The 12,632-nt window shown below is 55.2% G+C and overlaps 1 protein-coding gene across 1 annotated transcript; it reads right to left on the bottom strand.

The window, feature by feature from the left end:
• On the bottom strand, positions 1-12,632 carry RAB44 (RAB44, member RAS oncogene family). The gene is made up of 16 exons (XM_017821334.1): positions 12,435-12,632; positions 12,238-12,352; positions 11,795-11,966; positions 11,374-11,517; positions 10,940-11,030; positions 10,723-10,818; positions 10,203-10,390; positions 9,797-9,845; positions 9,374-9,468; positions 8,534-8,928; positions 4,304-4,894; positions 3,549-3,630; positions 3,112-3,226; positions 2,247-2,348; positions 1,342-1,418; positions 1-888 (listed from the first exon to the last, which is right to left on the bottom strand). Exons 1-16 carry the CDS (start codon positions 12,630-12,632, stop codon positions 801-803), a joined length of 2,598 nt encoding a protein of 865 aa, XP_017676823.1. The 3' UTR covers positions 1-800.

Below are 12,632 nucleotides of genomic sequence, written 5' to 3'. Positions count from 1 at the left end.
AGCCCTTGAAATCGTGACATGTGCTTATTTAGACTTTTCAAGCTGGGTTTAAAACCAATAAAGAGCTGGCTCAGTTGCAGAAGGACAGGATGCAGCAGCTCCCTCTTCCCTCCCCAGCCTGGGATTTGCTACAATAGTCCAAAAATCTGCTCTGGGGGCAACACGATGAAAAAAAGCTCTCAGAAGCATTTATCTTTTTGTTAGCCTGGGTGTGCTCTTGGGGCTTTTGAACTTATTTTGAGCAAAATATTCAGCGGATTTCTGTCAGGACCCATCACTGCTCACTGGCAGGATGAACCAGGAGAGGGAAAAATTAGCTTTACCTTGCCTAATTGGAGAGATTTAAGTGCAGTTAGGATAAATTGAATGTCCCATTGTTCCAAGTAAATCCAATCCAAAAAGTCCCCACTGCCCAGAACACCAACGGCCTTAAACACCCTTTTTTTATATATTTGGGTGACTCCAGGTATTCATTTCTTCTATCCCAAGGCTTGGTTTTGCTCCCTGCTGCTTCCAGTGTCATTCCAGCATCTCAGATCCAGCCAGGTTCCTTTTCTACCTCTTTCTTTGTTTTTTTTTTTATCTCCAAAAGAAAGTGATAAAGTTTCCCAACAAATATTTTGGAGGGCTGGTGTGCCCTGGGGCATGGCAGGAGCTTCTCCACAGTGCCTTTTGCTCTCAGCATCCAAGGAATATCAGGCAAGAAAAACACACAGGGAGCAGAGAAGGTGTCCAAGGGCTATTTTTATGCTTTTCTGGCTGTCCCTGCAGTTTAAAATCACGGTGGGCAGGTCTGTCCATCACCAGCAGCAGTTCTTTTTCTTCTGGGGTGCCTTTGGTACCTCTTCTGCCTTTTTTTTTAATTCATCTTCACGAACTTTGAGCAACCTGGGAGAAAAGGAAGCAAATTAGGTGGGTATTTTCCCTATATTTCATATTGCTGTGCTCTTTCTCTTGACAAGCCTTGGAAAAGGAGGCTCAGCAAGGCTGAAAGGAGTCGGGAGCCTTCCAGCTCTGCGTGATCCGAGAACTGAGGACTGCTAAAAACACCAACCTAAAGCAAATCACAGACAGAATTTGTTTCAGTCAAGGCAGAGGGAAACCAGCAGCATCCCAAAAAGGGTTTTATTAATCTCCTTGCAATTCTGAGTGTTCAGGAGACAACTTACAGCACTTCTCTGGCTCACCCCAGCCATGCACGTGCTGCCCTGAGTTTTCCCTGATGTTTGGACACATGGAGTCTCTGGTGGCAGTGACACACCAGAATTCGGAGTTAAAAAAGCAGGGAGGGAGCCCATTAAACAGAGAAGAGCTGGCAGAACCCAAGCACATTCCCCTCACCTGATGAAGCTGACCATGGACTCCAAGACGTTGTGGCCCGAGGCAGCGCTGCACTCGTAGAACATGAGCTGATGCTCCTGGAAGACACAGATCCCAAACAGAAATGTAATATCCTTGCCCTGGAGTAGCTTAATATGGGAACAAACAGCCATAGGACAGTCACTGTCAAGGGGAAACAGGAAAGAATCAAGGAAACAAATAACTCAGTAACTTATCTACTGGAATGTGAGGGTGAAATTCAGTTTTTCTGGTCGCTATGACTCCAACTTTTAATACCAAGGAAAAGGCTGACACTGCAAAGCAGTATGAGGTGTGATGTCCTTTGGTTAGCAGAGACATAACTAGATGTTACCAGCTCATTTGTGCCTGACAGTGACCAATTTGGGAAAATAAGCATCTATTCCCTTGCCCTGCTGTCTCCTTTGTAAAACCCTTTGATGGATACTGGCCCAGCTCCCATAAACTTTAAATTTATCTCAGTAAAGATGAAATTCTTCTCATTCTTCTCACCTAATTTTTATTAACCATCTATATTTGTAGAGATTAACTGTACTTTAAGTATTTCAGTATCTTTAAAACAGGTTAGGGCTTGATGGGTTTATTGTTTTTGCAGTGCTAAGAAGATGTGTGACACTTCACAGCAAAGATAAGCAGAGCTGAAAATGTTTTAATTCACAGATCCAGTTCCATAAACTGATTTACTGGGGTGGTGCTGAGGTGAAGCTAAAACAGCAAAGGCAAAGCAAGGCAGGGAAGGGCAAGAGATGAGTCCAGAGAGCACTTTGCCAACCACTGGTGCACGAGGGGTAAATTAGGGGATTCCACCTTTCTCCAGGTCCTCAGGCTGGTGGAATCCATCCATGGCTGTCCCTGCCAAGCTTGGGTGGACACACTTCACCACCTACCTTGGCCAGGCATTCCCCCTCCTTCACAGGGACCTGTCTCTCGGCAGCACAGTCGGTTTTGTTCCCAAGAAGCAGAACAGCAACTCCATCCTCTGCTGCTTCCTGAGTAATCAAAGAGGGGAGAATCAGGAGAGCATCTGAATCTCCCTTGAATCCCAGCTGGCCACACTGTCTACACACTTCTTGGAACACCATGAAAGGATGCCCATGGATTTGGGCTGATAACAAAACTGTAAATTCTTAAACAAGTTTAACAGCGTTTAAGAAATTATTTTTTCCCCTTAAATCATCTGTCCTGGTCTACTAACAGGGCATGAAATGAATTTACTTTGTGTTCAGCTTCAGGAACCCTCCTGGAGGTGTTCTGGCTGGGATTTACATGCACTGAGCAAGGCAACATCCTATTTTGTTCCAGAGATCTTAAACAGTGGCTTTGTACTCAAATGGAAATCTCTGATGAGAAGTTTTTAGTAAGACATGAGTCACCTCCTCTTTGTGGAGACTCGAAGTGGACGATTTTTGATTTAAAAGCATTATCAAAATCAACATTTTCCATTCCTCTAAAATCAGTTTCAACATTTTCCACTCCTCTGCGCTGGTTTTTAATTTTTCAAGAGTTGCTCATTATCCTAACAGTGCTATCAACAAATTACTCCAGGAAACACTGGAAAAAATATGAAAATTGTCTGCATTTGATTTAAATCCTCCAAGAAAAATTATTTTATAACCAAAGCCAAGCAGAGTCCCCCTGTCAAAGCGCTTGGCCACCCCTAGATGTCCATCCCTAACCAGTGGCAGAGGTGAGGCGGGGAAATGCTGGTTTCAGAGTCACCACCAGCTCCAAGAACTCTTGGGCTTCACCCACCTGGATGCAGCTGAGCCAGTACCTCACGTCGGAGAAGGAGTATTGGGATGTGATGTCGTACATGAGCACGACCCCGTCCGCCTTCCGGAAGAACTGCTTGGTCATGCTGTGGTACCTGTGAGCAATTCAAAGGGTCACCAGCACACCTTAAGGAGGTTTTGCCTCAGAGTGACGTGAAATCCTAGAGGGATAACTGGGAATGTCTACAAAAAAAGGCTACCCCCAGGTTTGGCTCTGGTCCTGACGGCAGAGGCCAGCCCGAGTGCCAGTTTTATCTTAATTACTTCCTTTATTGTGCTTTATCAGATCACGTACTGTACAGAGTCCCTCCTTAACCCCTCCTTTGCTTAGCAAAGCCAAGAACATTCATTCCCACCAAACCAGCAGGAGAAAGAAAGCCACAGGTTGTGTCCTTCAGCAACAGCACAGCACCTCACCTCTCCTGCCCAGCCGAGTCCCACAGGTGGAGGGCAAAGCGCTTGTTGTCCACAACGAGGTTTTTGATCCGATAATCCAGGCCTGGAAGACACAAAAGGGGATATTTGGATACTGCAGCATTCCTCCCTGTGACAGAGGATGGATGGAGAAGGAACATGGTGCAGAGTGGACTGAGGCTGCAGCTCCAGGGGTTGGTTTAAGAGAAGTGAATACCCTTGTATTCTTATACCCTTGTACTCAAGAGAAAAATATATAAGAATGCAAATATAAAGAGCTTAGCCAAGCCACAACAGATAGATACAATATTTGCCTTTATGTATTTAAAAAACTATGTGTTAAATAGGATTATTTTTGCACTTAAATGGTACGAAATGATTGAAAAATTACAGTGCTCATGGCTTAATGTATGTTTACTTTCAAGTTGAGACTAACATACCCCTGGAAAGAGATCTGCAAATATCACTAAATACTATTCACCACTCTCTTAATTTTAGAATATGGACTCTGGGAGAAGTGGGTTGAAGAGAATAGATCTGAAAGGCAAAGGGGGAAGCATGAGAGCCACCGGTATTGGTGCCTGCTCACGAGCATCCAGGCGTGGGAATTTGGTGGTTCTGGTTGGTCCCTGGGGGCGGGTTGTACCACACGCTTGGTGTGAGCTGTAACAGGCATGTAAAGATCACCAGCAGCTTGTGGGGTGGAGGAAAGGGAGTTGCAGTGGTGATCCAAGAGAGAAGAGCTGGAGGAGACCTACCCACTGTGGCGGTGAGGTTGGGGTTGAAGCTGTCGGCGTGTAACCGGTACAGGAACGACGTTTTGCCCACGTGGGAGTCCCCGACAAACAGCACGTTGTAGAGGTGGTCTGGGTCCAGGGGAGCTTTAGGACAACCCTTTGGGGCAGCTCCTGCTCCCTCTGCAGTCACAGCCTCTGGCTCTCCTGGGCTGGGCTCGCCTTCCTGGCTCGTTTTCTGACCAAACTCTTGCGGCTTCTCTGGTTGACCAACTCCGAGGTCTTCGCTCTGTTCTCCCAAGAGCTGCCTTTGAGGCTGCACACAGCTGTTGGCTGCATCCCCCAGGGAGCTGTCTGCAAGGACCATCCCCAGCTGATCATTCCCAGCATCTTCCTGGGGTTGGACTCTCAGCTGAGGGGTTGACACTGGTGGCACCTCTTGCTTTGGAGGCTCAGCAGGTCCGGCAGCCGCCTGCTCTGGTTCCACCACACGCGGTGTCTTCCCCTCCGGCTGCTGGGCAGGAGCCTGAATCCTCACCTGGTGTCCCTGTGCTGAGACCTGCTCCTGGAGCTCGCTTTGGGCTGCCTGTCCTGAAGCACAAAGCCGCCACACATCTGGAATGAGAACATCCTCCTGCATCATGGTTTCCAGCTCTACTGTGCCAGTTTGTGATGGCACCTCGGAGACCGGGGAGGCTGGTGCAGACACACCGTCATCGTGGCCCTGACTTCGTCCTACACCCTGGGTTTTGACTACATTCCTCACCCCTGCCTCCAGCCTCTCTCCCTGCACCACTTCCAGACCTTGAGCTCCATCCAGAGGCCTCCCCTCTGCAGCAGCCCCCTCTCCCTGTGGTAATTCCAGTGCCTGGGTATCCCCCAGGATGTGCCCATCAGGACCAGTGGGTGCTCCCAGCTTTGCTTCCAGACCAAGACCCTCTGCAGCAGTGACAGGCCCAGGATACGACTCAGCCTCAGCTGGAGGGGGCACATGTGCAGCAGCAGCTCCCTGCCACGTGTCTGTGATGTGAGGGGCACATAGACCTGCCCCAACACCTGGAGTCAGGCTCTGCTCCCCTTCCCACATCCCAGCTGCACCCAGGGGTGCCACACTTGTCTCTGCACTCCCCCCTGGGGTCAATTTGAGCTCATCCTCTTCTGTAAGCAGCTGCATATTGGCACCAGTGCTCTGGCCCTCCAGTGTGTCCAGGCTTTCAGCCTCCTCTCGTGGTCGTGCTCCTGCACCAACCCCCTCTCCCTGCCTGGCTCTTGCTCCCTGTGGATCAAGCACGAGTTCACCCTGTCCTTGTCCCCCATCCTCAGCCTCATCCCTGAGCTGCACAGCTGCATTGTCCCCCTTTCCCTGGGGGGTTTCTGGGCTGGCACCCACACACAGCTGCATGTCTGTCCAGGAGTCCTGTGTCTCCATTTCCACTAACTCTGCTTTATCCACCTGGTCCAGGGGTTGCACTCCTGGATCCACACTCCCTCCCTGCTCTGACCCCAGGGAGTCAGTCTCGCTCAGGGGCTGCAGATCTGACTCTGTGCTTCTTCCTGGGGCTGATTCGAGCTTATCCACCTCTGTAAGCAGCTGCACGTTGCCAGCAGTGCTCTGGTTCTCTGATGTGTCCAGGCTTGCAGCCCCTTCCCACAGCTGCACACCAGCACCAGCCTCCTCTCCCTGCCCAACTGCTGCTCCATGTGGATCAAGCACAGGCTCCTGTGGCAGCTCACACTCACCCTGTCCTTGTGCCCCACCCTCCTCCTCGAGCTGAATGGCTGCTCCACCCTCCCCTCCCCACGGGGCTCCTGGGCTGAGACCCCCACGCAGCTGCACATCTACCTGGGCATCCTCTGCCTCCGTTTCCAGAAACCCTTGTACATCTACCTGATCCAGTGGTTGCACATCTGGGTCTGTGCTTCCTCCCTGCTCTGTCCCTGCGGATCCAGCCTCACCCAAGAGCTGCAGATCTGCCTCTGTGCTCCCTCCTGGGGTCAGTTTGAGCTCCTCCTCCTCTGCAAGTGACTGAACAGTGGCATCAGTGCTCTGGTCTTTCAGTGTGTCCAGGCTTTCAGCCTCCTCCTGTGATTGCATGTCTTCACCAGCCCCTTCTCCCTGCCCGACTGCTGCTCCTTGCACATCAAGCACAGGCTCCTGTGGCAGCTCACACTCACCCTGTCCTTGTCCTCCATCCTCCTCCTCCTCCTGCTCCAGCTGAACAGCTTTTTCACCCTCCCCTCCCCATGGAGCTCCTGGCCTGAGACCCCCACCCAGTTGTGTATCTGTCTGGGCATCCTCTGCCTCCATTTCCACTAACTCTTGTTCATCCACCTGATCCAGGGACTGCACATCTGGATCCAATCTCCCTCCCTGCTCTGTCCCTGTGGATCCAGCCTCACCCAAGAGCTGCAGATCTGCCTCTGTGCTCCCTCCTGGGGTCAGTCTGAGCTCATCCACCTCTGCAAGAAGCTGCACATTGGCACCAGTGCTCTGGTCCTCCAGTGTGTCCAGCACAGGCTCCTGTGGCAGTCCATGTTCACCCTGTCCTTGTCCCCAGTCCTCAGCCTCATCCCCAAGCTCCACGGCTGCATGGTGCCCTTCTTCCTGGGGGTTTTCTGGGCTGGCATCTCCACTCAGTTGCTTATCACTCCAGGAGTCTTCTGTCTCCACCATTCCCACTAATTCTACTGTATTCACCTGGTCCAGGGGTTGCACTCCTGGATCCACACTCCCTCCCTGCTCTGACCCCAGGGAGTCAGTCTCACTCAGGGGCCGCAGATCTGCCTCTGTGCTTCTTCCTGGGGCTGATTCGAGCTTATCCACCTCTGTAAGCAGCTGCACGTTGCCAGCAGTGTTCTGGTCCTCCAGTGTGTCCAGGCTTTCAGCCTCCTGTGGTTGCACACCTGCACCAACCCCCTCTCCCTGCCCAACTGCTGCTCCATGTGGATCAAGCACAGGCTCCTGTGGCAGCTCACACTCACCCTGTCCTTGTGCCCCACCCTCCTCCTCCTCCTCACTCTGAATGTCTGTTCCACCCTTCGCTCCCCACAAGGTTTCTGGGCTGAGACCCCCACGCAGCTGCACGTCTGCCTGGGCATCCTCTGCCTCCACCAGTTCCCACGCCTGAGACCTGACTGGGAACAGCCCACACAGGCCTGAGCTCCCTGCAGGTGTTTCTGTGAGGGAAGGACCCTCACTGTGCACCTCAGCGGCCCCCCTTTCTTCCCCCAGCCCTAGCTGTGGCTCGTCCTCCTCCTCCAGTGGCTGCACACCTGGATCCACGCTCCCTCCCTGCTCTGTCCCTGGGGATCCAGCCTCGCTCGAGACCTGCAGACCTGCCTCCACCTCTGCCAGCACCTGCGTGGTGTTGGTATCGCTGTTCTGAGCCTCCAGCGGTTCCACATCTGCCCCCACGCCCCCTTCCCGCACGTCGGGGGGTGGCACAGCCGCTGCCAGCGGCCCCTCGGCCCCCGCGCTGCCTCCCCGCCCCGCGTCCCCCCGCACAGACTCGCCCTGCAGCTGCAGCTCTGCCTCCATGGGCTGTGTTTCCTCCACCTCCTCTTCCTCGCCCCCGGCTCTGCAGCTCATTCCGTGCTCAGCTGGGGCTGGCAGCACTTCGGCACCCGAGGGCTCTCCCTGGGGCTGCATCTCGGCACCGACACGCTCCTGCTCCTCCTCCTGCACGCCGGGGCCAGGAGCCGCGGTCACCTCCGGGGTGACACCATCCCCCTGGGCTGCTCCCACTTGTGCCTCACCCCGGGACGGTGGCTCTGGCTCCAGGTGCTCTCCCAGCTCTATTTCCAGTTTCTCAGAGAGCCCCAGTGATGGATGAGCCCATTCCTGCAGTGCCATGCCCAGGGCCTGTGCACGTTCACCTGGAGCTGCTCCTGGCTGAACCTCTTCCAAGGCAAGGCACTGTCCCACTGCTAGACCTGCCTGCCCAGCCTCAGGTGGCCCCAGACCTGCCTCCAAACTTTCTCCCTGTCTTATCCCTGCTTCCTCAGCTTCTCCCAGGAGCTGTGCCTTTTCCCAACCTGTGTTTTCCTGCATCCACCCTGCTCCCTCCACCTCCATCACTGCCTGCTCTCCTGCTTCCTTGCTCTCTCCCAGGTGCTCTGTCACCTTTAGCACCATCTCCTTCACACCAGCACCCTTTCCTTGCAGGAATATCATCCTCTGTGTCTCCTCTGGGCTCTCTCCCTGCTCTGCCCCTGGCTCCTGAGCCATGTGGTGCCCGGCTCCCACGGACGCACCAGCCTGTGTCACATCCAGAGCACGAAACTCAGCTGTGGCTGGTCCTTCTTTCAGGTCTCCTTCAAACAGCTCATGGCTGACGTGCCCAGGGAAGGTGTCCTGCAGAACCCCAGGGGTTGTTCCATGGGCTGTGGCTGCCTCCTGCTCTGCCTGGGGCTCAGCATCATCCTGGGGGTGACTGGCAGTGTCTGCCAGAGCAGGGGGTGCACCCGGTGCCTGTGCCTTCAGATGTTTGCTCAGAGCTGCTATTGCATCATTCATCTCTCTTAGCAAAGAGCTTTGGTCAGAGAAGTGTTCCTCTTTCAGATGTTCTGGGAAGGGCTCCTCTTCTGCAGAGCTCGCTCTCGGAGGGGCTCCTGAAATGCTTATTTCTGCTGGCAGCATTTCCCAAACCCTGGAAAGGGCAGAAAATGGGGGGGGGAGGGGATGAGCCCAGTTCCCACATCAGGCTCCAGCTCCCTCCCATCCTTGGCCAGTCCCAGGGGGCCTCCGATCTACCACCTCACCCCATCCCTCTCCAAACCTGATTTTATTTACCCTCTGGGTGCACTTGGGGTTCACACGGGAAGCAGTGGGGACAAGAATCTATGTCAACATTATCAGACATGAAAAGACATCTCTCAGCCAGGTACAGCAAGTTCCTGAGCCAAGGGAGTGATGAGCTGGGATAAGAGATGTGATCTCCAGGATGAGAGATGAGTGGGTGGGAGGGGAGCATTAAAAGGACTAAATATCATGGTTTGCCTGGGGAGGGTGGAGGGAGGACTTGGGGGCTCAGCACTGGCTCACAGACCCCAGGGGCACATGTGGGAGCAGCAGCTGCTGCCCAGGACCCTTACACTTGGTGGGTGTTCTTGGCTTTGCGTTCCTCACTCTGGGATCCCAGCCTGATCCGCATCTCCGAGCGGAACTTCTCGCTCTTCCCCGGACTCATCTGCAGGAAACGAGGTGAGAAGGGGAGAGGAAAGAGAAAAACTCTTGGTGAGGGAGTGTATCCACCTGAAACAGTGCTGAGCTCTTCAGCAGGTATCCAAATGTACCCACCCAAAGTCTTGGGGGTACCAGAACTAAGGTGCTGCTGCCCCCTCCCTTCCCAAACATCTGCATGGCATCGTGACAACCCCATGTGAGGAAGCTTTCAGGGGAGGCAGTGCCTCAGCTGCAGGAGCACTCTGTGCTCTTGGGCTCCCCAGCAGTCCCAAATTGAGCAGCACAACGCTCTGGAGTGTGGACACCTCATCCCACACACCCAGCTCAAGTACCTGTGGAGACATTGGCATCTCTCCGGGTAACTCTGCCACAGCTCTGTCCCTGCAAACACAGAGCACAGGGGTCAAAATGGCAGTTGCATCCTCTTCACCATGTCCACCCCTGCCCCAGGGCTCTCCTCAGCCCCCAGGGCAGTGATAGAGCAGGACAGCAAACCCCACCACCCTTGGAGCAGTCCTAGCTGGGTCCTTCTGGGTGAAGGGCATCCCCATCTCTGCTGTCACTGTCCTCAAGGGACGGGTGCAGTGCATGGTGCTGATAGTCCTGCCTTTTTTCCCTGCTGCTTTTCACACCAAGCCATGGTTAATCTGTACCATGGAGACCTCTGAAGCACCATGATGACTGAGACCCATCCGGGAGGAAACCACATATGGGCAGACACATCACTCGGCCACTCACCCTGGCTCCTCCACGTGCTCCCAAGCCACTGTAGCCCTCATTGTCCTCAGGTGCCCCTGGGTCTGCTTGAGCTGCTGGTGGAGGTGCTGCAGGTGATCCTCCAGCATCCTGTTGCTCGCCTCCAGCTCCCGGTTTTCCGTGCTGGTGACTTGCTGGGTGCTGCGGAGGCTGCGGCAGCGCCGCTCCAGCTGTGGGATGGCAACCAGGACACTCACAGCCCACCAAAATCCCCAGGTAAAATAATTCATGGATAACCATCTCCTCTAGACCCTGGGCTGAATTCCCCCCCTCCCCCCCCCCGTGAGGATGGTGGGTGGGAAACTCAACTTGTGTCCTCTGGGGGTGCGGGGGAGTGTGGGGATGGGGGTGGAAAAGGTGGAGATGAGGGTCCTGTGTGACAACCTGCTACAGGGGCTGCTGGGGACAGACTGGGATCAGCTGTACAACACCGTGTTGTTGTTACAGCACAGCCCAGAGAACCCATAACACATAAAGGGGCCGGGGTTTGGGGCCAGCCCACCTCCATCTGTGCCGTGACCAAGCGCTGCACCTCCCTCTCGCTGGCGTCCAGCACCCGCTGCAGCTCCACACCCTGCTGGTGGCTCCGGGCCATGCTCTGGGATGGCAACGAGGACATTGGCACCCACTCACCCGTCTGGGAGCTGCCAAGGGGGTTTGGGGGTGCTGGGTCCCCCCTGGGATGGGCAGCAAAGGGAGAGGAGCAGCTGGTGACCCACTTTCTGCTCCAGCCGCTGCTGCTCCTGCTGGATCTGCTGCTCCAGGACCTCGCAGAGCTGCTGCACCTCCTTGTCGTGCTCAGCCACACGCCTGTGGGGACAGCGAGGTGAAGGGGTGGGTGGTCAGACCCTGCTGCAGGGGGTGCAGGCCCCTGGGACCCCCCATTGCCCACAGGACCCTCTGGCTGCAGCCAGGTGTGCCCAGAGGGGTTCACCCAGCATGGATATGTCCAACACAGTCCAGCCCTTTTGCCATCCCATCCCTGACTGTAGAGGGAGCCCAACCCCAAAGACCAGCGAAACCTCTGCTCTGGCCACTGATGGAGATGTTGAGAACACTCAGGTTTCTTCCCACGGCTGGGATGAGCCATCTTTCCCATCCCTGTCCCCATCCTTCACGTCCCATCCCTCTCCACTGCCCTGTGGTGACTCACTTGTTCAGGGTCACCTCCAAAGCCTCCTTCTTGCTCTTGGCTTCTTGGATGCGGTGCCTCATCTTGGCCAGGAAGTCCTCCAGGTTGCCCAGGAGCTGGGGCTCGTCCTGCCGGAGCTTCACCCAGAGCTGCCAGATCTCCTGTCTGCAGGGACAGGGGGGTTTTGGGGTGAGATCCCCCAGGGCCCCCCAAAACCAGGCCAGCTGTGGGCTCCTGGGTTGTTTAGCTCACACCATTCGGGATGTGTGGGGACAGATGAGCATTGGGGTCACTGGGATCCTGTCCCCTGCTCCTGTGCTTGAGCCAAAGGCACCTCCAACACATTTCTGGGCTCCTGGTCTGCACAGGGATCTCCTGCCCCAGGCCTTTCCCCCTCTACCCTCCCTGCAGGACACCCATGGGTGCTAAGCAGGGCACTTACTCTTCAGAGACGTTGTTGGTGCCCAGCTGGTCCATAAAGGCAGCAAAGTGTCTCCTCTCCTCGCTGTCCACCCCTTCCAAGGCCGGGCTGGGGAGGACCAAGCGGACCCTCCTGGACGCCGTTTTCCGCCGCCGGTGCTCCCTGGCAGCTTTTTGGGAGCTCAGGAACTGCCCTGCCAACAGATATCCCAAATGCTCAGTGCCCAGCTGGGGTGCCAGCAAAGCCCAAACCTCTGGCACTTCGCACCCCATGGCTTCAACAAGCTGCTGCAGCACAATGGGACCCTTCACCGGGTGAGCCATGGGCTGAGACCCGGGCATGGGGACAATCCGGGGGCATCACGTGCCACACAGCAAGGGAAGCACTTCCCACCCTTCTAGCAGAGCACTGGGGCCGTGCCCAGGATCAGCCTGGGCTGTTTGGAGGCAGCGTGTGGCGCTTACGGAGCCCGGCAGTGAACTCCTCGGTGCTCAACCTCCCGGTGCCAGCAGCATCCAGCCCATCGAAGACGAGCTCCAGCTCCTCTGTGCTGCACGGGAAACCTTCCTCCTGGAATTTCTAAAAACAGAGCAAATCAGGGGGATAACCCAACCCATCACCCAGTCTCCAGCCACCTGCAGAAGACAACCCCATCCCTTACCTGTATGTCTGAGCGGGTGATGAACCCCGCCTGGTCCTTGTCCTGCTCCCTGAGGAAGTCCTGCACCCTCTGCACTATTTCAGACGGCTGTTCCTCACCTGGGCCAGGTGCTGGTACCTCACTGGAGCCCTCCCGGATCTGTTTGCGCCGGCTGGAGCCCAGACGCCGGCCCTTGGTGCCCGCCCGGCGCTCGGACAT

Source organism: Lepidothrix coronata, unplaced genomic scaffold (genome assembly GCF_001604755.1).
Source record: "Lepidothrix coronata isolate B3197 unplaced genomic scaffold, Lepidothrix_coronata-1.0 Scaffold90, whole genome shotgun sequence".
Classification (NCBI taxonomy): Eukaryota; Metazoa; Chordata; class Aves; order Passeriformes; family Pipridae; genus Lepidothrix; species Lepidothrix coronata.
The sequence above is the reverse complement of the archived record's forward strand: the minus strand, read 5'-3'. Positions and strand labels throughout refer to the sequence as shown.